The sequence below is a fragment of the Genypterus blacodes genome, unplaced genomic scaffold, assembly GCF_046128005.1.
Source record: "Genypterus blacodes isolate CSIRO-AG114 ecotype Tasmania unplaced genomic scaffold, CSIRO-AGI_Gbla_v1 ptg000067l_1, whole genome shotgun sequence".
Classification (NCBI taxonomy): Eukaryota; Metazoa; Chordata; class Actinopteri; order Ophidiiformes; family Ophidiidae; genus Genypterus; species Genypterus blacodes.
In genome coordinates this window covers 9,407,501-9,433,091 of record NW_027466879.1, presented here as the reverse complement: position 1 = coordinate 9,433,091, position 25,591 = coordinate 9,407,501, and the positions used below count along the sequence as shown (strand labels likewise).

General features: G+C 42.9%; 2 protein-coding genes and 1 non-coding gene across 4 annotated transcripts in view; 2 read left to right on the top strand and 1 right to left on the bottom strand.

Annotated features, from left to right (window-relative positions):
* The first annotated feature begins 2,000 nt into the window (after positions 1-2,000).
* On the top strand, positions 2,001-9,061 carry LOC143005057 (ras association domain-containing protein 7-like). 2 transcript variants are annotated; one of them, XM_076156297.1, is made up of 5 exons: positions 2,001-2,137; positions 5,987-6,125; positions 6,261-6,899; positions 7,525-7,793; positions 8,259-8,409. In XM_076156297.1, exons 2-5 carry the CDS (start codon positions 6,023-6,025, stop codon positions 8,271-8,273), a joined length of 1,026 nt encoding a protein of 341 aa, XP_076012412.1. In that variant the 5' UTR covers positions 2,001-2,137; positions 5,987-6,022; the 3' UTR covers positions 8,274-8,409. The 2 variants fall into 2 exon arrangements, with proteins under 2 accessions (XP_076012412.1, XP_076012411.1); XM_076156296.1 differs by having other exon boundaries at positions 2,002-2,137; positions 8,254-9,061.
* Positions 9,062-13,318: 4,257 nt separating this feature from the next.
* trnav-cac (transfer RNA valine (anticodon CAC)) lies at positions 13,319-13,391 on the bottom strand. The gene has a single exon. It is a non-coding gene; the product is annotated as a tRNA-Val (tRNA).
* A 548-nt stretch (positions 13,392-13,939) lies between these two features.
* The window catches only part of mapk8ip1b (mitogen-activated protein kinase 8 interacting protein 1b), a 28,584-nt gene continuing 16,932 nt past the window's right edge, over positions 13,940-25,591 (top strand). Inside the window, exons 1-2 of the mRNA XM_076156355.1 lie at positions 13,940-14,016; positions 23,570-23,681. Coding sequence (XP_076012470.1) covers positions 13,940-14,016; positions 23,570-23,681 — 189 coding nt within the window. The remainder of the gene's footprint in view (positions 14,017-23,569; positions 23,682-25,591) is intronic.

The window sequence follows — 25,591 nt, the reverse complement described above, 5'->3', positions numbered from 1 at the left end:
AAGAAAGTTGTACTGGTTTCATGTGTTTGTGTTTACAAATTATTTGCAGGCTTGAGGAAATGAAAGAAGGAAAGATCTTTGTTGGTCTTTCTTCAGCCAGCTTGCAAATTCAAAACTTCAACAAAACAAATAAGCATCTGCTAGAAAATGCAGCGTAGAGAAAACGTCCCAAAGGTTTATGTGCCCGAGCAAAATGAGACGTCAGCACCAGATGAGACGTCAACACCAGCTCTGACTTTCTGTCTCAGGTTAGGGTCCACTTCCACTCCTCCTTCACCACCTTGACATCTGATGCTTTGTGTTATCTTCCCCCGTTTTTACAGTGGAACATCAGCAAAATAATGAAGTTAATTCCTCTGTCAATTTAATGTTGTTTGTTTGAAATCAACATCTTCACTTGCAAGTTCTCTTAGCTCCTCCCTCTTTGGGTCTTCTCAATGGTCTTTCCCGACCTGCACCTGACAGCAAAATGTGGTACCTCTTTCCTGATATTGTATGAATATGGCTGTATCGTTGTAATCCTCCCTCCTACCACTGAACCATCTATGAGTCATCACAAACAAATCCTACACGTGACCTTCTCAGTCACTCTCTAAACTCCTGAACCTGTTCTCCTGCACTGACAGATTGATTGCTGCTCTCATTGATTTTCTGCTGGCTCGGTCGTTTTGTTATGAAGGAACCTCACGGACAGCAGAGGACAGAAATGGCAGGAGGATGTAGGTGGAAGACTGCCAGTGATGGACGAGCTGTTTGTGTAGTGAGGGCCAGCAAAGTTTAGTTCATTACTGCCATTTAAATATATCTTATTGCTGTAGAACCAAATACTATAGTATTTGGTATTTGGCTATGTGCAGCGGCCATGAATTTGAATTGAAATTGCACAAACTGGCAAAGAGTTTTGGCAGTTTAACTCTATAGTGCACAGAGGGTGAGTGAGGACATTTATCACAACCCACATATTACAGCCAGTACACACACACACACACACACACACACACAGTTGCAGTCATATGTATACATTCAGTATGTATTCAGTATTTAGAGTTCCATCAAACAGCTTTGTGGACCGACTGCTGATTTATGCTTCATGATTTGTGTTGGGCCGACTTGTCATCGCTGCCAAGAACCTGCAGGCTGATGAAGCCTCCTACTTTGCGCACACACATATACACACACAGCATAAAAGAAAACAACACCACAAGGCCAAAGTGGCAAGAGTTTGGCCCCAAAATTCAAGAAAATTAGAAACTCATAACACATTATTGGCACAGTAATCATCTTTCTTTCTTTCTTTCTTTCTTTCTTTCTTTCTTTCTTTCTTTCTTTCTTTCTTTTTTCTCTCTTTCTTTCTTTCTTGGCCATAGTGTGAAGGCAGACACTGCCATCTAGCGGTTACATTTCCAAACAGAAACTATTGTAAAGTGCAACCAACCATGAACACATAAATACCATCAACTATCAATTAAAATGTGTGCGCCTGTGACAAATAGCCAAGCACAAACACGCACATAAATACACACACACCGGTATGTCAGAGATTTTAGATGAAGGAGTAGACACTCCTCTTCATTAATTAACCATGGGAGGAGTCGGTTTCAGTGACAGAGTGACGTCACAGTTTTGTGTGTGTGTGTGTGTGTGTGTGTGTGTGTGTGTGTGTGTGTGTGTGTGTGTGTGTGTGTGTGTGTGTGTGAAATCATGCAGATCATTTTAAGTGCATCTCAGTCCTGCCAACACAACTCCCACTTTTTGATGAGGCTCAAAGGTTTGCTTAGAATGAAATTCCATCAGGAGCAGGCGCTGCAGAGACACAATGCTTGTCACTGAGGACTCAGGAAAGGTTACATGCTGTATCTTTAAGTAACGCACAGTGCACAAGTTAAGTCAGTTTAATACCTAGTTTCCTCCCTCTTCTGTGACATCACTGTTTAGAGAGAGAGAGAGAGAGAGAGAGAGAGAGAGAGAGAGAGAGAGAGCGAGAGCGAGAGCGAGAGGTCATGCAGCACACCCAGAAGTGCTGCATTCCACAGCTTCATTCCTCTTCCTCCGCCCCCTCCTCCTCCTCATTGTAGTATCTGTTCAGGTCAAAGCGGCAGGACGAGAGCTCCCGATGAAGCAGAGCCTGAACCAACAGGTGAGAGCTACAATTCCTCATTAATATTCCTGCTGGCTTCAGACTAAAGTTTATCTTCTCTTTAATAACAAACTTCTTTAGGTTCTTTGTGGTTTCACACTTCAGTGATTTTTCTTTCGACACTTGTGACTGCAGTTGAATTGTTTCCTGTGATGGGAAGCTTAGTACAGATCTGCTAATTGTGGCCCATTTGCTGGAAATGTTTTGAATCCAAATCAAATCATAATTCCATCATTTCTCTCAGTTACTGTGTGGTGTAAAATCTCCTTTATGAATCATGAAGACGTCAGAGCTTTTTAATCTAATTGACATATTCTATATTTTTGTTCTACCCATTATTTAAGAAATGTATTGATCGGTAGAACACTTCATTTATAGTTACAATACAGTTTATATTGTACTCTACGTAGATATACCGAAACAGATGCAAAAATGGATTGAAGAATCAAAAAATGGGGGGAAAATGATACAAATACAAGCAAACAAACCAATAGAAAAATAAGTAAAGGAATGAAAGCGTATTGTATTAAAAATCATTTTTAGAAATTAAAAAAAAGTCTTGATGAACTGACAATTTTAGTCAATATTCTACAAAAACTAAACTTCAACAAGACAAACATTCTAACAAACAAACATGTATCACTCATTCCTCATTCCTATTCAGATTGATGCTGTTAAGACTATTCAGTGACAATGCTCTCAAAAATGCAAATGAAAAGATTTAAAGATAATGTAGACAGAAATGAGATAAAACAGTAGATACATAAAAACATCTTGGGCATCATTGACTTTATAATGAGTGCCTAACTAACACACTCTTGTACCTAAATTACTTCTCATCCTCTGGCACAGAACTTTAAGTTCCTAAACATGTCAAAAGGTTATGAAACAGAAATTATTTGACCCTGATGTTCCTTTGACATGAAGTTGAAAGTGATGGTGTGCAGGTCACACTGAGCTGTCAGCCTCTCAGTTTGTCAACACTAGTTTTGGTGGGCGGGGCTCTGAGTGGGCGGGGCCAGTGCCTGCAGGAATTTCTGCATGTTCTGCTACATTCCTGCTCTCACCCAACCTGTGTGAATGTGTGTGTGTGTGTGTTCCCGCTCTGTTTGCAGTAGCGCGCACACGTGCACACACACATACACTGCATCTGTTGCAACCTTTAAAAACAGTCTGCTTGTCCGTTAGCTGCTATGACAGAGATTCTACACAAAGTGGAAATATTGATTTAGGAAGTGCAGATTATCATCTAGACTTGATGAACTCACATTTCCAATCTCAGATATGGTTTGGAGTGTAAACACATTTCAAACAGTTTCTCATAGTCTTGGCACAAATGACAACACAGCCCAGAGGCTTGAAGTTATTCCAGAACTCAATTAAGATTTTTAAAATGTTTTTATGAACTGTTTTCCTTCTACTTTTACAAAATCATAGATGTAAACAAACCTTAAGCAGCCTAAAACCACATTCATCATTTGACTCAGTCAGTGAAGGCCCCTGTAATGTGCATCTGTGATCAAATATGTATCTGAATTTAGCTCAAAGTTTAATGTTCAGTCAAATTATTTAAATTTTAAAAATGTGTATTAACTGTACTGTAACTGTCTCTGTGAGTCAGACAGAGACTGTGCTCAAAGTGAGAAATGTGCAGGGTTAATGATTGGAATTGAGTTTGCTGAGAGCACACACTTACACTTCATTTCTTTGTTTGGCGATGAGCTGCTTTTCAAGTTGTGTGTGGTTTCATTGTATCTGTGACACAGACGCTTCAGGGTCTCCATTTAACCATTCACTCACTGACACGAAACCTTGACATTGCTACACCTGCGACACGCTGCATCATCACAGACGTCATATGTGTACGTCCACATTGTCTGCATACAGAGAAAGGACATGACTTAACGCAACATGTAATTAGAGCTCAAAAACAGTAATCATGTTCAGAAATTTAACCCTTTGCACTCTACAGTCATTTCTCTGCGGCCTCCTAAACGTCACATTGATTTGAGGACTCGTTTGTTGTTTACATTGTGAGTGTGAAGGCTTCATATTGGATCACATGTATGGAAGAATTGGAAGTGTTATTTGTGTGAAGTGTTACTTGATTCTAGACTAGAGACCTGTTTTTTCACCTCTAGCAAGCAGGTGAAATGTTGAAGGAAGACAAATGCGTCAGAGTTGAGTTGGATCCTATTTGAAGCAGATTTTGGATAACGTTTCCTTTTCACTTTCCTTATCATTAGAACAAATCTTTTGCCTGTTTGTTGCTAACTAAGACACCAATACTAATCGTTTGATACTTGTTACCTCAAACTGCCAAAATGTGACAGGTCTTTTCTAACAAGTGAAATTGGAATCTTTGTTCAACAATGGATGCTGTGTATCAAATGAATTCCAAACTGAATTGCAAGAATAGCTTGAGACTCCAGAGAGTTAAAAGCTGAGCAGCTGCATTCTGCTGTGACCGCAAACACTTTCCTGAAGTGAGAAAACTGCATCGAAGCATGACAAGCATTTACTGCAGTCAAACATACTGAATACATCACACACACACACACACGCACACACACACACACACACACACACACACACACACACACACACACACACACACACACACACGCACACACACACACACACACACACTTTCCATACAGCAGCGATCATGGACTTTTGCCATGGAGTGAGAAGCCAGGCAGCGGTAAAGTGTGTAAAGCCAGTGTGTGTTGACATGACATTCCTTTAAGTATTATGTGAGAAAATCTCAGCGCAAATAACACTGACACCATGAGAGCGTGATACAATACACTGATCCCAGCTCTCAACTTTCAACCAGCAGGCAGACACAGAGGCTCACACAGCCACAAACACATGTCTGTCTGTCTGGAGTCATTAATTTACTACCTATAAAACAACACTGTAAAACAAATACATACACCAGTAAATCAATAACAAAATGGTTGAGAAAAGACTTTTTGTTTTTTGGAGTTCAGACCCTCACCTCACTGACTAGAATAAATGAATACAATTCATGAGGCTACTCAGTAAATTAGTACAACATAAAAGAGAACAAGAAAGAATGGACTCTATTGAAATCATGAGCACAGTTGAATAGAGTTGTGGGTGGATGACTAATGTGAAAAGCTGTTTTTAACAAAGGTCAGTTTGTAAAGTAATAATTATTCATCTGATGCCAAAATGTCCAATAGTTAACCATTTAGCTGCTTACAAGGTATACAGCTTTATTTTCTCCAGTTATCAGGTCCAGTTTATTTTATTTGAGATTAATTACAGTTTAAGGCCACACTTGCACCCTGCAGAGGTCGTATCCTTTCCAGTTGACTGCACACGTATGACATCTCCTAATTCAACACATCACACAGATTGATACCAAACCAGCTGCACTCATCTTCTGCTCCAAAGTGGAAGAACCAGAATTCATCCACTGGAGCCTGCAGGGCAAATATGTATCTCATAAGTGTATCATTGTTTTTAAATCCAACCCTTTTGTACGATGAGGTGTAGTAAACGTTTTAGACTCTACATTCTAATCTAGTGCTATGCTCAGTAAACACGTGGAAAGACTTGTAAATGTATTTAATGTTTCATGTCACTGACTGAAACAAAAACGTAAGAGGAAACCCTGAGGGCCCCTGTGGTTACCACACACACACACACACACACACACACACACACACACACACACACACACACCAAACACCTGTCTTAAAAGAGAAAATAACAGATACATATTAATTGCATAATAAACAAGTTAAGTGCAGGGTTGTGGTTCTCTGATTGGTTAATCTTACCAAAGTGTGTGTGTGTGTGTGTGTCTCTGTACAGGTGACTGGTGGATTCGGGTGGTGCTGAGTGTGTGTGATGGAGCTGAAGGTGTGGGTGGACGGCGTGGTCAGAGTGGTGTGTGGCCTGTCACTGAACACCTCCTGTCAGGATGTGGTCATCGCTCTGGCTCAAGCCATTGGTAAGTCAATGGTGCAAAAGAGTGGACACAAAGACAAGACAGACACAAGGACAGTCCATAAAACAACAAATACACATGCGCAGTCATTAAATGTTGCTTAATTTGCATGTTGCTCCATGTTTGTGTTTCCTTCAGGCCAGACAGGACGTTACATTCTAATCTTGAAGTTGCGAGGCACTGAGAGACACCTGGTGGCTGATGACTGTCCTCTGCGTCATCTGGCCCAGCTGGGACAGTTGGCTGCAGAGGTTCAGTTCATTCTGAAGAGGACGGGTCCCAGCCTGGTTGATGGTCAGGACAAACCAAGCAGATCCAAACTCCCTCTGCTTCCCAGACACCCGCTGTCTGAACCCCTTAAAAGAAAGCATCCACAAAAGGCTCTAACATTCAATCTGGGTCCCTCAGCAGTTCCCAGGAAGACTAACTCAAACAGATCCTGGTCACCATCCCCAAGATCTTCTCCAGAACCAGGAGCGTCCCCCGTCCCTTTCCACGATGCTCTGACTCCTGTGAATGCACCTTTGTCGTACCCTTCCAAAGAAGAGGTATTTAAGCAGTTACTGAAGCAACAGCGGAGGCTACAAGACCTGGAGAGTCAGGTTGAGGCTCTGGAGAGGGAGACAGAGGCTTTGGAGCACAAGGGGTCAGCGGTTGAGGTTCTTGGTCTGGAGGAACTGGAATCACTGGAGCAAAGACTGAGGCAGAATGAGTTGGATCTGAAGCATGGACAGCAGTGGGAGGAGCAGCTACGGGCTGAGGTGGATAAAGAACAAGGTACACTTTGAGATCAGCTTACACTTTAACCTTCAATGAAGAAATGATTCTGTTTGTTGTCTGCTAGTTGATAAGATTTAAGTTAGGCCAAGTAAGTCGTCTGTACTTCCAGACTTTCCACTAACGTTGACTAGAATATATTTGAACATTTGACAGAGCCTGAAAACGTTACTAAGATTGCTTTGTGATATTGCATACTGGTTTGTGTCATTTGTCATAATTGTTTGTACTTGGCATAAACTGGCATCAATCTTGAACACATGGTGCAGTTCCATATAAATTTAGATGACATGTTCACTTATAAATTGGAAATTCTGCCCAGTTTGATAGCATTTGACCTACAGGTGATGGTACAGAAATAAGATCCATTTAAATTGCAGTGGCCATGAATCTGACTTCATGTCATTTTTGTGCAATTTTCCAATGTAGAAAATCCGTAATATTCACAGGTAGGACAGATTCAATGGCTGCTATCAGCTATGAAATGATGAAACTATTTCTTACATTATTTCAATACCGAACATAGCAGATTGTGCATCTGTGTTGGAGGTGTGAGCTCTCTATTCTACTTTGATATGGACTTCATCAAGTTGTATTTTCTCTCATATCACTCTGAATCAACCAGATATGCACAGAAGTCTGGACCAGATCAGCTCATCAGTGGATAACCAAAGTCAACAGCTCAAGGAGCTCGAGGCTCATGGTGTTCGCCTGGAGGAGGACATCAGACTTAAAGTGCACAAACAGAGGTCTCAGCCAAGTCCGGCGAAGACAGACAAGACGCTGGTGCTTCTGAAGCAGGAGCTCGATTACCGTCAGCAGCAAGTACAACAATTTGACACAAAGCTGTCAAAAACAAAGAAGGAGCTTTTCATTGCAGAGGAAATCTTACAGGTATATTACCTCTCCCAATTAGATTCTCTCCATATCACCCAACCCCTAATTATCCAACTACAGTCTTAATTATTCAGTATAGTATAGTGTAACTGTTGTATATAGTGTGTTTAATATTTCTAATATTTCATCAATCCGAGTATCTGAGCTGAATCTGAATATTTAAATCAGCTGCAGTATCACTCTCACCAAAAGACGCTTAAGCTGCCACTAGGGGTCAGCAGAGACACACACAGAAGGCCAAAAGACTTGGACACAGACACAAATCACTCCAACAAAACACAAACAGCGTTGTAACAGTAATGTTCCTCCTACGACACAAACACAGCTATGAGAAATAATCATCAATCATCAATGAAAAAAGAGCATACATATGCATCAATCAGAACTTCATTTTAGACTGGACAGTGTGACGCTGCTGCATAAGTAATGGTAATGTGATTTTCCCTGCCTTGTTCAGGACAGATTGGAGCTGGTTGAGGACCTAAACAAGGAGCTGAGGCAGTGCAACCTGCAGCAGTTCATCCAGCAGGCTGGAGTCCCCCTACCAGCAGACCAAACCCCCTCCCAACCCCCTACCGCAGATTACCTCTCCAACGCTGACATCATGAAGTAAACCCAAAAGATGTGCAGACCAAGTTCTGATTTGTCTTCTTCTGTCTATCATTTTTATTTTCTCAATTCTAATTCTAATATTAAATTATTCAAATGTGATGATAAAAACGTTGAGCAGCAGCAGCTAATGTTAATGCCGACCTGCCAAGATGCACAATAAGCTGATTCAAATGGAACACAAATAATGTTACCGCATTCCTCAAAGTCTGCGACATTTTTGTCTTAAACTAACATTAATAACAATTAGTGTCATTGTTGTTGTTGTTGTTGTTGTTGTTGTTGTTGTTGTTGTTGTTGTGATAATCTGTATTGTAACTGTTGAAGGGACAATGAAAACAAATGATCAAACTTTTATGTCCATAAATTTAAATTAATTTAGTCTGATCTTCTCCTTGTTTTTTAAGATGAAGTCTTTGTCTGGCAGTATTTGGTGGCAATGACATTTTTTCTGTACATATTTTTTATAAAGATTTTTTTAAAGTTTTAAAAAATATATATATATTAATGGTGCTCTTCTATGTTAATTTTGTGATATTTGCATCAAGCGTTTTTTATGCTGTACTCTGTATTTTTTATTTTATTCCATATGTATGGGTGGATGACATGGATTGATTGATGTCCTGTTAAACAATAAAACCAGAGTCATCCATGACCACACTGACCACATTTATGCTCACCAGAGGATGAACCTTTTTCAAATGGAGTGCAACACAAACATCTCCTTCAAGCAACATTATGGTAACAATTCCATAATCATGGATGTGGAAACCACTGCATATGATAAGCACTTGGACACTAGAAGTGACATAATGAGTTGACTTTTGAAGTAAGAAAATATTTAGGTTAGACATTACTAAGAGATATACTCTGTCACTTTGAGCCATCTCTTGACTACGCTTTGAAAGGAGAGATATAATATAGATATAAGCTTCTCCATCGTCTCAGGTTCTTCTCTTTGAACTCTTCCCACAGATGTTCTGCCTTCACTCTTTGTTGATGCTTTCTGATGTGCGTTTGATGTTATTATCCACTAGGGGGCGAGGGGGGCCGGTCCATCCAATTAGATGAGATGAAGTGTTGGGGGTAAAAAATAGAGGTCAATCAATTAGATTTTGTTGTTATGGAGATTAAGCCCCGGTCCTGATCACGCCCCCATGTTGTGGAAGCGGTGTAGTGGGGGACACGCGCGTGGCTCGTGAGGGGGGCCTGGGGGGGGTCTCCATATAAAATGCTGCGTGGGGTGAGTCTTGCGTTAAACACTTACAAACTACGTAATTGCGCACGGACACGGATATAGGACGATATAAAGCCATGGAACCGGCATCAGTCTCCGCTTTGTCGCAGCATTTGACCCAATGTGCACTGATACTGGTTTCACAGAGTCCCGTGTCCGCGTCCGAGAACCGTGGAAGTCTTGGACCAGGACCCAGAACCGGGTTGGCGTCGGCGAGCGCACAGACTCCCCTGCGGTCTAGACAGAGTTCCAGCCGGGCCGGGGGGACGGGCTTGGCTTTCACTGTCCAGCACCCACCGCGGCAGTCGGTGTCCCGGAGAAACGAGCGGGAGAGACACCGGGTTCGACAGGTGAACGCGGGGTTCCAGACTCTGCGGCAGCACGTCCCCCGCGGGGCTGCCAACAGGTCGCTCAGCAAGGTGGAGACCCTGCGCTCCGCCGTAGAGTACATCCGGGCACTGCAGCGGCTCCTGGAGCAGGGCCAGGCGTTTCAAAGTGACCGGGCCTGCTCGCCCTCTCTGACCGTCTGCAGCGCGCTGTCATCCGGCTCCGCGTCTCCAAACTCGCCATCTTCCTCCTCAGAGGGCGGAGGGAGATGCGAGGAGCCTGAGCTGATAGACTTCACCTCCTGGTTTGACAGGTAAAGGTGTTTCATACTCAATACACATCACAGAGTGGAAAACATTTTATTACGTTTTAAATCAACTTTGTTTGTACATCATCAAAGTTAAACTAAACCTGATCACTGTTTTCTTTCCAACAGTTATTGAGCTACAGCCTGCAGCACTGGTGGGACTGGTTGGAATCTGGACGCCTTTAGTCTTCATCTGTATCTTGCCATCTCTGATATTGTGGAAAAGAGGAAATAAAATTGGCCATAACATCCATCCATCAACTAATCTATCATCCTCACCATCCCTCCTTATCCTGAGCCAACCCCAGCATTAGGAGTGAGAAGCAACAGCCTGGGTAAATCCACTCACCTGCTGGACTTTGGAAAGTGGGGAGCGATCACAGCAAGTGGAGTAAAGGCAAACTCCACACAGAAGCGCCCCCCTCTATTTAATTATGATGTAAATAATTGTGTAAAAAGGACATTGTAAAGGTGTACAGTGTATGTTTTATGCCATATGCTTTATTCTGTTCTTTGAAAAGAGATTTTATTTTGTATAAATATAATAAAAAATATATAGCAGGGCTATATTTACGTTTGTAATTCTTTTATGCATCCAATTTAAAAAAATCATTATTCAGTCTTTGTTTTTGTTAAAACTTTTACCTGCTGTGAGCTCCATGTTTTGCATTGTGGGACAATACAACAGCATGTCTTACAAAGGCATACAACTGGTGTGACTGCCCTAAATTACAGTTGGATATCCCTACGTTTTGCACACATTTTGCACATTTCTTATTAAGGACTGGGACTCGGAGCTTCTCTGCACAGGCAAATCCTGTGTTATTTTCAAGTTGCATGACCCAATAAAACCTCATTAATAGTTATCATATGGCAGTTTAGACAGTTTGTTCCTCTGTGGTCTCGCTCCTCGAGCACAGGACACTGTCTTGCTCGTGGGCTCTTCCATTGACTTGTCAGAGGACAAAGGACAGAATGGCGAGTGGGTGTTTTCATGCCACATATCCTCTTTAAATAAGGCTGAGAAGAGGGGCTGGTGGGATGGAGACCATGCCAGCAGTTTGGAAAGTGGGACCCCAAGTGCTGCTAAGGGCCCTTGAGTAGATTCATTAGGTCTGCTGGAAAACTATTTGTTTATATACTATTGGATTCAGAGGCAAATCCATTCATTCAAAAAAATGTTCTTGATTAATACATTCTACATTCAAAACAGTTACTCTGAGTAAACCTTTTACCTGAACAGTGCAATTTCAAGATTCTGATGTAATGAAGTTTTCAATGCATCAACAGATTTTCCTGTGAAGTTGTGAACTTAAACTGAAAAATGGTCAACAGGATAAAAATACCTCAGGATTGACATGCAGTGACATGAATGTGATGGCGTCTCTATGGAAACCGTGGACCACTGCCGATTACACACTGATCAGTTAACCCTAGAAATGCTGATTCTCTTAAAAGTCCCCTAAAAACTGATATTGATGGTTTTAGAAATGAAAAACATTTTTATAATTTACTTGAAAGCTTTCAACTTCTCAATCTCAGATTTTATATACATGAATGGGTCGATAATTTTACAATACGATTGGAATGTATTGACATATTGTCTGTGATTACATGAATTATCAGCATTCCAAAAATTTTAAAGTTTCAAACCGTCGATATTAACTATTTTGTTTAATCTTTCCTTATAAGTCCCAGGAGCTAAGAAGCACCCACCACCCACCACCCACAAAGTATTACCCCTCTCACCTTAACTCCATTCAGCATGTTTGTTTTGGGGCGCCTCAGTTGTCATTGTGTGGTGGTCCAGTGGCCTAGCAGCTGGACTAGTAGCCACCTCAGCCTTCAGCCATATGGACCAGAGTCTCAATCAAATTACCTTTGTGCTGCTGTCTTTTCTGTGAGTTCAGGAATGACTGTGGCCCTGTGACTCTGGGGCCTGACCAGAGGTCGAGGGGCCAAGGGGAGCCTGCGTGTGTATGGGTGCTAATGAAACAAATGAAATAACAGGATTGTCTTCCCCTCATCCATCATAGGCTGCTCAGGGTGAAAGAAGAAAGCTCACGGTTATTGGCTTTAATCTGTTTTCTCCTCTCACACCGCCTAATCTAATTTCTTCTTTGAAGCAGGGACAAGGAGTGACCATCTATCTCTCTATCTCTCTGTCTCTCTGTCTTTCTGTCTCTGTCCCTCTCTCTCTCTCTCTCTCTCTCTCTCTCTCTCTATCTATCTATCTATCTCGTTTCTTAGTTCCTTTTGGTTTAATTTGACTTATTTAGTAATAATTTAAGTACCCATTCCCACACATGCACAAACAGACACATGCATGCACACAACTCAGTCATTTAACCAAAAACAAGTGCATGTTCCCTTTGCAAAACAAAGGATTTCACTAATATTTAACACAAAAACTGAAGTCTAAAATCAGCTACATTTTTCTTTCTGAAATTTTCCTCAGGTGGTTTTCAATGAGCTCTTTCTGTTCCACGTTAATAGGAAGGATGACATGTTTTTACAATATTAGTTGTGAGTCATATTTCTCCAAGTCAAGTAAAATTGATTTGTGGTTTGATTTGCCTCATTTCTGTCTGTCTGTCTGTCTGTCTGTCTGTCTGTCTGTCTGTCTGTTTCTCCGGGGCGTGTCCTGCGTTTCTCCCAACCCCCCCCCCCGGGACCCGATTTGCACCGGATGAGCTGGTACAGAGATCTGCTAAATGGATGCATTTCCTTGTTCAATTGCGCCCTCTGCTGGAATTTATCCGACATCACTATATTGGTTTAAGCCTTTTTGCTTATGCTTGTTTTCCGATCCTGGTGTGACTTTATATTGACTGTTGCGTGTTTGGTTATTAACTACGTCATTGTTACTAACAAACGTAAGATATGAGGTATTTGTAGTTTGTATTCTATAACAAATGGTTATATTATTAATGATGGAATTATTATAGAAAAGAAACGTGACGAATAGTTATTAAGGAAGTTAATCTAAATTGTGTCAACAGATTTTGTGTGTATAGATGTGATATTTTTTGTCAGAATAAATGTTTCCGCCCGGTCTCGAACCGGGGACCTTTCGCGTGTGAGGCGAACGTGATAACCACTACACTACGGAAACTCTGCAATGTCAGTAATTAATTCAAACTTAGTCAATAAATAAATAAATATGCCACACATGAAGGGGAGCAAATATGCCCAATATGCCCAACAGTTCTTGGACAACCTTTCCGCGAAAATAACAAAATGTAGGGTGTGATTTACTTTTAAGAATGGAGAAAAATAGAGCGATAGAGGTAGCCATGTTCATTCCCAAGAATGATAGAAAAAAGTCTTTACGCCCAAGGTACAACACTCAAGGTAAACATGAAAGCCCAAAACGAGAGCGGACTGTTTTTGTCCATCCATCCATACCTACACAGCTTAATCATTTGAGCTACAGCCAAACTTCCTTTAAATACTGCTTTACAATAATATTCATAGAATGACTTGATTTAATTGAGTTTTTCCACAGACACAAAAAAAATCTGGCGATCTATTGTGAGCGAGTACCCATATTTCCCACAGCCCATGAAGGCATCCCTGAATCTCTCATCTCTGCTCCTTCAGGTGTCAGTGAGTGCACACACACACACACACACACACCGATGGAGGAACACTAGCGGCGGCATGGCGGACAGAGAGAAGAGGAAGAGCACGCCGCCGTCTGGAGGCAACATCCAGGTCAACTCCCCGGCCAGCTTCAGGTAAGAATCCGGCAGAGGTGGCGCGGTGAGCGGCGGCGAGCGGCGCGCCAGCTCGGCCCGCCTGTCAACGCGCTGGAGGCGGAATGAGCGATGAGGCAGCGCGGCTCTGCAGAGACGAAGCTGCAGATGCCGCCGCCGCTGCTGCTGCCTGATCTGAGCCGCAGCTTTGCGGGTAAAATTCAAGCTGTGTTGGTCGTGTTGTTCTGTTTGGGTGTGTCTCCGCTCGCCACAGTTCCCCGCATACATTTTTAATGTCACTTTTTGTTATTCTGCTCTAACAAATAAATCCCTTTAATACTTGCACGGTGTTTCAACGAGTCCCAAATCCATAATATTGACTTTAGTGGGCTTGCTGTAGTCTGATTTATGGATTATTTAAAATTCAAATAAAAGGATTGTATCTGTAGTTCTGTGGCTGCACGATGAGCTCGACAACCAAATGAATTGCTGTAATTTTCAAATAGAAACCTAAAGAGACACAGCATCCTAATGAAGTGTGTTTATGCTGTATGCTGTGTTTTGGTGCACATTTGGCTTAATCAGTTCACTGACCCTCTATATTAAATAGCGTTTTGATGTCCAAATCGCTATAGTAACATTCCTAAAGGGACTTGAATTGTGTTTTATATACCCAAAACGATTGCTATGTTCCTGCCACAGTCCTAGAATAAATTGCAGTGTATTTATGGTGCATAACAGTGGTTCAATAATCAATATGACCTCTTTCCAAAAAAAAACCTTGTTCCTATAGTATTTACTATAATATCACCAATTTCCTTACTATAATAATACGAGAGAGACCTCTGTTTTTACTGTGGGTACTGAGGTTTTCTTGGGTAAAGCTGCTATTTTATTCCCATGCTTAACGCTGTGTGTTTAAGGCTTAGTTCATATTTGTCAGGCCAGTAGGAGGCGAGGTGATTTGGGGTACAAAACAATTGAAAGTTAATGTAATATGTTTTTACTGCTGGGTTCTGCACCTGCTCCGAGAATGCTCTAATTGTTTGGAGAAATCACTTGCGGGCATTTATGTCAGGCATTCATATGATTGCATAGATAGAAAACAACTGTTAGCTGCACACCTGGACATGTATCAGTAACTCAGGCTGCCAGGTGCATTCAATCAGTTTGAAGTAGAACTAGTTAAGCTGCAACTCCAACCTGTAAGATGAGTGAGCGATGGATTGCAAGATTCAATAATATAGATCAACGTGTCACTCAATCACACACACACACACACACACACACACACACACACACACACGTATGCTTGCAGGTATGCAGTCACATTATGTCTGAGAAGTTGTGATTCTTCAGTGGCGTTGCAGAGTGGAATGAGGCCTGTAATCAATATTCCCCACTGAGACAGTACATCCCCCCTCCATCGCACACACACACACACGCACACGCACACGCACACTCACACTCTCTCGGGATCCCTGCAGCTTTCTGTCTGTTTCTGTCTCATTAGCTCATAGCTGAGCCACGTGCAGATCTACAGCCATCCTTTTGCTTTTCATCTGTGGCTTCAGACGCTGCACCACAATTTGATTCCTCTGATGTGCAGAAGAAAGAAGAGCCCTTACTTTATATAGAATCAAACAGAACACAAATCAAAACAAATGGAAGGATAAGAGTGATGGAAGCCATATAAAACAGCACAAAGATGTAAACCAACCACCCTCAACATTCAAACATGGGATAGGAACTCACTGTCATCCACAAAGTCATACACAGTTCTAGTACTGTGATACACATATATCACTAACATTTGTAAACACAGCAGGAAAAAACGTGAAATACCAAATGCTGCTATGTTATGGTGAAAAACAACTTGTGGACTTTAGAACAACAGTAAACATACACATAGGTGATAAAGCAAGTCAACTAAATATGATGTTACAGAAGCAAAAGCAATATATTACAGCTGTATTGGTTCACAAAACAAAACAATAAAACCATTATACGATGCATCAATACTTAATGAGAAACCAAACAGGAAAAAAAAATCACTTCCTCTCTTTAAATCAGAAGATATTGATCACAAATTGAACATATTGTAGCTCATCACCACAATTACATTTATATTGGCGACTAAATGGAAGGTCACCAGAGAAGGAAACCAGAAACCACCCCCCTATACACACAGACACACACTCTCTCTCTTCCCCTCTCTCTCATTCTCTCTCTCTCTCTCTCTCTCTCTCTCTCTCGGGCCGTGTCCCAGTGAAACCATACGTTGGCATGTTTTCATTCATGCTGCAGTTCGAATTCCCCAACGTGCCGCTGGATGCTGAACAACACACAGCTGTTTTGTTGCTCAGTGTGCACAAATTACACACGTGACATGTAGGATCTCTCTCTCTCTCTCTCTCTCTCTCTCTCTCTCTCTCTCTCTCTCTCTCTCTCTCTCTCTCTCTCTCTCTTGGTGTGATAGTGGTGTGTTGAAAAATATGTGAACGGCATGTCTGAAGGCGTATAGACATGAAACCAGAGCTCTCTACAAGGACCTCCCTCCCCCTCCCCCCACAGCCATTGACACACTATCTGCCCTTTCTCTCTTCTCCTTTTTTACCTTATTTGCTTTTCTGTTCTTTTCAAGGCAGTTTCCCCTAAAAAGATGGATTCACAGGGTGTCGGCTATAGAAAAGGATGTCCAGTAAAGGGGGCGTGTTGTGAAAGAGAGATGGAAAGATTAGTTTTTGTCCCCATGATGTCAAGGTTTTCATTCATTGTAGTATTCCCATCTCGTCTCTCCTCAGGAAGAGAGAGAGAGAGAGAGAGAGAGAGATAGTGAGAGAATTTAAAGAAATGAGCCGACGTGAACAGGGAGCTGACAGTGTGGACAGTAATTGCTCTCTTTGCGGTTCGCTTCCTGCGGATTATTTACTGCTGGCGCTCTATTCTGCTGACACAGTGAGTTTCAACCAATGCCACCCCCCACAACTCCCCAACACACACACACGCGCACACACACACACACACACACACACACACACACACACACACACACACACACCCCTGTCACTGTAAAAATATAGTGCAGTCTAATTATCAGGTCTAACAAACACAAATCGCAATAGTGGCTGATCGCGTTATTTACCGTTTCAAACGTATGTATGTAATCTCTCAGGCTCTCCACTACAATGTGCGGTAATAATGTAAGAGCAAGAAAGAGTTTATGAAATGATATCACCATGTGAACCTTATTACCACTTTACATCCTAATGTCAGATCATTATGCCATTCGTTTCAACTATGTTGTCATGGTAACGCTCGCTCAGTTATTACATTCACGCCACAGGAATGTAAGGAGCTTTTTTATAGCTTTTTAAATATTCGTCTTGCGGATTAACAGTAAGGTTCAGTGTCAAATAGACACTTTTATCCAAAGCGACTTACATTACCACCCTTTGCAGAGGGGGGAGCAATTGAGGGTTCGGGGCCTTGCTGAGGGGCACCTCGGCAGCGACTCGAACCGGCAACCCTCCGGTTCTCAAGCGGAAGCTCTACCCACTGAGCTACTGCCTCACACCCTTTTTTGCATGGCCACTACTAATGTATGCACTACCCTGTAATGTACACAGTGATGTCAAATGTGTGTGTGTGTGTGTAGCTTCTGGCTGGGTGCTGTGGTCAGGCTCTATGTCCATATGGCAGCACAGAAGGTACAAACCATAGAGGGAAACGTGAAACTGCGCGCCTGGCATTTGGTTCTTTCTATACGTTCTGTATCTGCGTAGCTTTAGTGAGCGAGTCTCAATCCATTCATGAGTCACAGAAAAACAGGTGAGAAGGTTATGAAAATGGACAAAACTGGCAACCCACTCTGAGTGATATAAACCCTTTAAGATTACATCACAACAAAAAGATACTGGACAACGTTATCACACCTAATCAGCTAACATAAGGGAGTTAATGAATTGTAGAGCACGACTGACATGTCAGCGGTCAACATTTGCTTATTACAGACACACACACACACCCACACACACAGCATCTCAGAGCTTCTGTGCGTGAAGGTCAGTAGAGGTCGAGGGGTCAGTGAAGTGTACAGCTGAGCTTCTGCACACATCTACATTGATTTGGAGTCGAAGCAGATGTACTTGCTGCCTCCTGATCGCGAAGGAGAGGAGTCGAGCAGAAGAGGAGAATGGAGAGAATGAATGGAAGAGGAGGAGGAGGAGCGAGAGAGAGGGAGAGAGGGGACAGGATGGGAGGTGGTCGTGCGTGTTCGATGAGGTTCATGAATAATTGAGCGGGGCTGTGCTGAGAGAGAGAGGGAGAGAAAGAGAGAGAGAGAGAGAGAGCGGTGTGCTGGTGTTTCTTCTGTTTTGGCTTTCTGATGCTCTGCTAATAGCAGCACTTTCCTGCAGTGTTGTAAATCTGAGGCTCACAGGACAGCGAGAACATCAGAGAGAGAGACAGAGAGGGAGAGAAAGGGAGAGGGAGGGAGGAGTGGATTATGTAACCACTATACTCCTCTTCTGCGGCTTCATCTTATTCCAAAATATCCCCCATCATCTTCTCTTCTCCTCTCTCTTTGGATCTCACTCTTATCTCTCATATTTGCCCGGGCGAGCTGCACCTCCTCCTCCCTCTCTCGGTCTTCCTGTTTGCCCCTCCCTCCCTTCCTCCCTGACTCCCTCCCTCCTTCACTTTCCACCCCCCTCACTCCTTCGCTTCTCTTCTCTTCTCTTCTCTCCTCTCGGCTGTGGATGCCCTCCTCACTCTTCCGGCATGGAGTCAGGAGGGGAAGGAGGAGAGGGATGGATGGAGGATCAGTGGGAGAAATGGTACGGCTTCTCTTTCTCTCTTTCTCTCTCTCCCTCTCTCTCTCTCTCTCTCTCTCTGTCTCTCTCTCTCTCTCTCTCTCTCTCTCTCTTTCTCGTGCACGCTCTTCTCATATTGTCACTAATGGCATGGATCAACATGGCTGTGTGTGACCTTGTGTGTGTGCGAGTGAGTGCTAACATGCTTTACGATACTGCTTCATGTCGTGTTCCGTGTTGTCTTCATCTTAACGCTTTCCTTGCCCTTGAAGCAGAGAGGATGCTCAGTATGGCAGTGTGTGTGTTTATGTATGTGTAGGAAGAGAGGAAGAGAGGAGAGAGGAGAGAGGAAGAGTGTAAAGTGGCTGTTGCAGGATTTGACCAAAAATAGGACGGTGCAAGCCAAACATCAAAGAATCAAACCGTGATACTATGCCATGTGATAGTGGAAATCTAGGACCTATGGATTTGTGTTTCAGAGTTTGTTTGCGTACAGGGGATGAGCAGGATGTGTGAGTGTGTGTGTGTGTGTGTGTGTGTTAGGGGGGAATCTGGGTATGACGCATCGTACGGGACCGTCCTGCTCCTCCTGTCCTTGCGCGGGGAGGAAAAAAATGAATGACCGACAGCACACAACCTTGTAATCTGCTCAGTGGGGGGTAAACGGAGGAATTTATGGTGGAGAAGAAGAAGCTGTGATAACTTAACGCTGAATCATAACAACACAACTGAAAGACTACGTTTGCGGGGTCCGTTTCAGAGGCAAAACTCAACAAAAAATATTCCAGTATGATGTCATACTTAACACTGAATACAGACCCCAAATACGCAACACAAACCTGCTGACGTCCAATCAGATGGATCCATACGTCAGACCACGTATGCCACGAAACCAGCATTCAACACTTGGAAGCACAGTGTGTGTGTGTGTAAATACAGTAGTGATGTTAAACGCTAATGAGGCTGGTCAGGCCTGAGCGTGAGGTCACACCGTCCTTCATTAACACACACACACGCACACACGCACAGAAACAAGGTGGGGAAGGAGTAACACTCATGGACGTTCCCTCTCACCCCCCACAGGTGCTCATCCCAAAACATCACACACTCTGATTGAAACATCCACCCTGCTGCTTTGTTTGCCCTCGAATGCTGTTTTACATCATAAACGGTCAAAAACGTGGAACACAGCACCTGGGATGGGTTTCCTGAAGATCAAAACCTCCTCCTCCTCCTCCTCTTCCTCTTTGTTTTTCTAGGCAGAATCAGTGTGTCCAGTGGCTGATGACATGGCAGCCAGGTAGCAGTATCCCAGGGGTGCCTGAGTGGTCTTCAGGGTGCTGTGAGGGAGGTAATGGGTGCCAGGGCGATAGTGTTTGTGTCGGTGTGTTACTACGGCCCACAATCATTTGCTGTGTATCACTTTCACTGATGACACAGTATTTCTGACACTGGGATGTCTGACCGGACGAGTCAGCACTGACGGCTGTGTGTGTGTGTGTGTGTGTGTGTGTGTGTGTGTGTGTGTGTGTGTGTGTGTGTGTGTGTGTGTGTGTGTGTGTGTGTGTGTTTAATGGATATGCTACAGTAGTAATATCCCAGAGGGAGCTTGCATCTACCCCCTCCTCTGCTGGACACTGCGCTGTGTGTTGAAGTCGGGTCACAGCGAGCATCCTCGGCTCCATCTTGGGCTCACAAGCGCTTCATAACTGTGTTGGACCGACGCACAATCCGTCAGGTCGGCGGCTCTGAAACGACATTGTGGGTTCGAGAGGTCACAGAAGGTCCCCAAAAGAACGATGTCATTTACTGCGTTTTGTACTCTGAGGCCTCTGCAATCCCCCCCCCCTCCCACCCCAGTGCCTTTACCCACAATGCACTGTGGCAAATACCAGGTCACCCTGTCCGTCCCTATCCAGGTGGTTTATCTTCCTGCACACTATTCTCTCCTCTCTTCATGCCTCCCTTCGGCTTTGTCCTTCCTTCCATCCTCTCACCTTCCCTCCTTCTATCTCACCCCTCTCCTCCTTCCTAGACTTCGTCCCTGCTTCTGTCCTTGTAGAGCTCCAGTTTTGGTGAAAAGCTGTAAATTGGGGTCAAAATAAGAGAGACAGAGGCTGCATCTGTCCACTGTCCTTTCCTTTCCCTCCTTCCTGTTTCTGCTGCTGTTGACAGAGCCACATCTAGGATCTTATTGATTTCTCTCCCAGGCATCCATCTGTGTAGTAATGAATTACATTTGTAGTGAACTGCTAAGCTGACAATGTTGTTGTTCCAAAGAATGCCAGTGTCCCGTGATCGAATCCCATAAATCTGCCAGGGACAGAAAAGGTCAGATGGCGCCTAGAACCACAAGTGGTCACTCCATGCTGGCACTGTGTGGTCTGATGAGACCAGACACCATGTTTGTCTTCACTTCAGGGACAAATGTTGTTTTTGCACGCGCCGTCTGTGATCATAATCAGTTGGGAAACGTGCATGTCACCACCAATAGCCAATAGAAATGGCTTAAGTCAGCCGATAATATTTGCTCCATTTGAATCGCCATCTATGTAAGTGGTGTAATATTTTAAAGTGATACAAAATTTCATAATTTATTTAAAATGTAAGTCTAAACTAGGTCACTGACATGGTTTGTTTTGATGTTGTAGCTGTGGATATTTGGCGTTTTCTTACTGGGACTGTAGGTCTTTGAACCTTTGAACTTTGGACCCTCATGGATCCCTGAGCTAATGGCAATGTTCAATCCTATCCGGTGACAGTCGTTGGGATCTGGAATTTGAATGAAATACAGAGTACGAGTCATATTCACGGGTAATTCCTTAAAGCACATTCCGTTCTGAGGTGATAGTGAGGGAACAGTTCTTAATGAAGATACTATGTTTGAGATCCTTTCAGCCTTGTCAGTGTTTTCTCCCTCTCTCTCTCTCCGGCTTTCTCATTAAAAAGGTAAACAGCTGCCTACCTGGCCTCTTTAACTCCCAAGCCCCTCCTCTGGCATGTGACTGCTGCACAGCTGCTCAGTCGGGCCGTGCAGGAGGAGTCAGCTGCAGTGTTGATGTCGTTACAGAAATGATACCAGCGTCGGCCAGCGGCAGGATAATCGTCGTTGTCCACGTTCACTGTTTTTCTCTCGGACATCCCTGTGATCACCGTCATCCTTTCTTTCCTTTCTCCCAAAGCATTTGCTGTAATTAAAGCCCCGCTTTCTGTCTCTGTCTGTCCCAGAGGATGCTGGGTAAAGAGATAACATGCAAGCGTAATAACACACGGATAATTGAAGCATTATTTTGCTGAAGGCTAATTGAATTTTGCCAGAGACAGCTGGACAATACAAAACACATTTCCACTGGAGCAACGTCCTGCAGTGAACAGCTGAGCTGATGCCACAGCGACGCAGAGCTAAGGTTGCTCCTGACCCTGCACAATATCCCACAGGGAAATTGTAAGACTTACACAACAACATTTATTTGACACATGTTGTTACTATACATTGACAATTAACATTTTAACATGACCTAAGTTTATTACTATATATATCTCCTGCAGCGAGATGAAGAAGTATCGCCTCATTCATTTACCTGAGGCGGTACTTATTCATGTCGCTCCTCTTCCGATCCCGTGCCGCGCCCCCCCTACAATAGCGTTCCCCCCACTTTGGGAACCACTGCACTAAACGTTATTGTCATCAAGCGAAGGACAGCACAGTTACACTTCTAGGGCTGCAATGAACGATGTCCATTGTTTTGAAAATTGCACGTGAGCTGAATATGTCTGGTAATCTCTGACCTATAGACTCCATCTGTTATCTTAGTGTCCTGTAAATCAGTACATTTCTATGCACTCTATGCTGCGATTAATAGCAACTTTATTAGGCCATATACATGCACGGAACCAACAGGAGTCTGCCACTAACTGGGTAAACACAAGCCGCTGCTTCATCTCAGAATGAGGCGAGTCTGCCCATTGAGGAAACACACACAGATTAAGATGTTTACATGGCTCAACAAATCAATTTACAAGCGCATAATGTAGGTGTGCTCCTCGAGTAAGCAAACTTTAGTTTCTGCCAATTTCGATAGCATCAAGATGTATTACATGACAGTTGAAACAGATCATTTATTGCTTTTATCGCAGTATAATTTAAGTGCATGTAAACACACTGACTGTGACCTGGTATGTGCAGTAGACTTTAGATTTCTGTATGTCGCTGACTCCTGCCTGAAACATCTGACGTCATTTATAGAGGCTTGATATTGTGTGGAGCCCAGACACAGGACTGTCTACCACTGACAGACAGTTAATCTTCATCCCTGTCTCGTTTCCTGCCCTGTCATGCAGACTTAAGCCGCTGCAACGACAACATGACATGAATTTTGTTCCCCGTCGGCTGGTGAGCTATTTGTGGCACAAAGAGACAAAGGAATACACTGTATACTAGTCTCATTCTTTTAAATGTGCTTTGGGAAGTCTAGCCATGCTTTCAATCAGTATTAGACATTTAGTTTGATTGAAACCCCCTGTCTATACCTTAGGATGCATGCAGATAACAGTCAACCTGCGATCACAATCTTGAGCATCAGAGAAGTGAATGATGCTGGAGGTTTTTGTACTTTGTATCTTACTTGTCTTTATACAGCCATATTTTATTTTGAAAACTTAATTATTTCATTGTCTGGATTACTCTCCCTTTGTTTCAATCATCATCATCATTTTTATTATTATTAGGTGAGTCCCAGAGCATTGACACTAATTTTCCAAACATCTGTGCCCCCCCTCAGGTTGACCCATGACATCAGCCTGGATGAGTTTGAAGATGACGACCTGTCAGAGATCACAGAGATCACAGATGAGTGTGGGATGAGTCTCAACTACAATGGCCTCGACATAAAGGTACGCCGTCTACTCCACAAAGTAATAGACATCCATTCAAAGATAGACACCTGCCAAAAAGCTTGGTCTGTTCTGATTGGACAGCTGTGTCAGGCCTGAGCTGGTTACACCCACAGACTGGAACACAGATGCTGACTGAGCGCTCAGTGACCTTAAGCTTGGTGTGTGTTGCTCTAACCAGGTGTGTGGGCAGCGCAGCTCAAATGTGTTGCGCGTTGGCGTAAACATAAAGCAACATTTGAATTTATAGCGCTTTGTATCTTCTTTATTGTTACAGTTTTTACTGCTTACTGCCTTAAACTACTTTGCGGCAAAGCAAAAGTAAAATATGTTTAACAACTTTTTCATGGGCTTTTCAGATTTTCCTCAATTTTGTAAAAGCTTGAGCTGATGAAAGGTGCTATTATTATTTTTGACAATTTAATTATTAATACCTTTGTTCACAGTATTAAGTAATTAAGTGTTATGTAATTTAGTTCAGCTGTAATTGGTACAAAATTAGGAAGCAATTGGCAATATAATTTATTTTTTAATCGGACATATGAGATGGAATACTATTAGTATTCCTAATTATACTTACTTAAAATAGTTCTTCCAGCTCTGTTGGTTATCGATCATTCACATTTTGCTGCCGTCCTATAGAATCAGAGAGATAAATAAACTTGCAGCAGTGTAACTCCAACCACAGAGCCATGGAGTGAACATAAGCAGAGGTAAATGCATTATTCTGTCAGATCTCGCCATCTCTGTTCCCACTGAATCCATTATCACCTCCTCCACCATTCACCTCCGCCTGTAACCATGGCAACCGTGGGGTTGAGGGTTTCGTGTTTTTTTTTTAGACATTGTCATGTATCTACGCAGATGCGAGATCGTTCCTCTCTCACTCACTCTCATGTGTTAGTATTAGTAGAAGTGAGCTGATGGGATACGACTCAAATGTTATTGGAGTATTTTTAGCTTGAAACGACTTTTGTCCTTTCCTCATATCTCCTTTTGGCACTATCTTTTCTTTCCAGGGAGGTAATTACAGCCTGTGAAAGCTCGCGGCAGGAGGTGTGTGTGTGTGTGTATGCCAGAGAGAGAGAGAAAGAGAGAGAGCTGTTTCTAGATTTGAAGTTTTGGTCCTGCTTGACAGCCACAAGAGGCCGTTAGAAAAAAAACTGAGATTTGTTAATTAAATGAGACATTTTCATTGTACCTGGTTTGGTGAGGACACAGAGGGTCAGTGTGGAGCAGCTGCCCTCCAGTGTGGAAGATGAAAAGGTTTGAGGGTGATTAGGGAGATGGAGAATGACAACACACTGTGAGTTTATATCCTGTGGTCCATCTGAGCATGCTCACGCAGCATGCAATACCACAGTGTACCACAGGGGCAGTACAAAGAAAAGTAGTAATGGTCTCTTTGATGGCACCACTGCTGTGATCTCAGCATCAACACACAGTCGCCAAGTGTTATCATGTTTGTTTACGCAAAATCAGTAGGTCCTAAGAAAAATGATCTATGATAGTCTCACCAATGTGTGTGTCCGTGTTTGTGTATGTTAGGTATTTATATTGTTGCGGGGACAATTTGCACATATACAGTATCAATTACGGAAACTCATCAGATTTAACCATTCATTTTAAGTGTAAGATTATAGGGTTAAGGTCAGAAATACACGAGGTCAGTGTGGATTGATGTAGAGAGAGTCATCTGTGTGTGTGTCTGCTTGTGTGTGTTTTTACATTTTACCAAACATTTCCAGAGAACAGAATCCTACTCAGCTGTTTGAGTCGGTTTGTCAGTTACATTCAATTGCATTGATGACTTTAGACTCCCGAAGGTTAAAGAAAAATACAGTTTAGGGAAATGCAACATGAGTGCACAGGGCAGACCTGTCTCCAGACCTGTTCAAAAATGCATGAGG

Coding starts and splice junctions, on each gene's coding strand:
- LOC143005057 (XM_076156296.1), top strand. CDS start 6,023: ATGGAGCTGAAGGTGTGGGTGGACGGCGTGGTCAGAGTGGTGTGTGGC. Junction 6,126..6,260: donor CGCTCTGGCTCAAGCCATTG/GTAAGTCAATGG, acceptor TGTTTCCTTCAG/GCCAGACAGGACGTTACATT. Junction 6,900..7,524: donor TGAGGTGGATAAAGAACAAG/GTACACTTTGAG, acceptor TGAATCAACCAG/ATATGCACAGAAGTCTGGAC.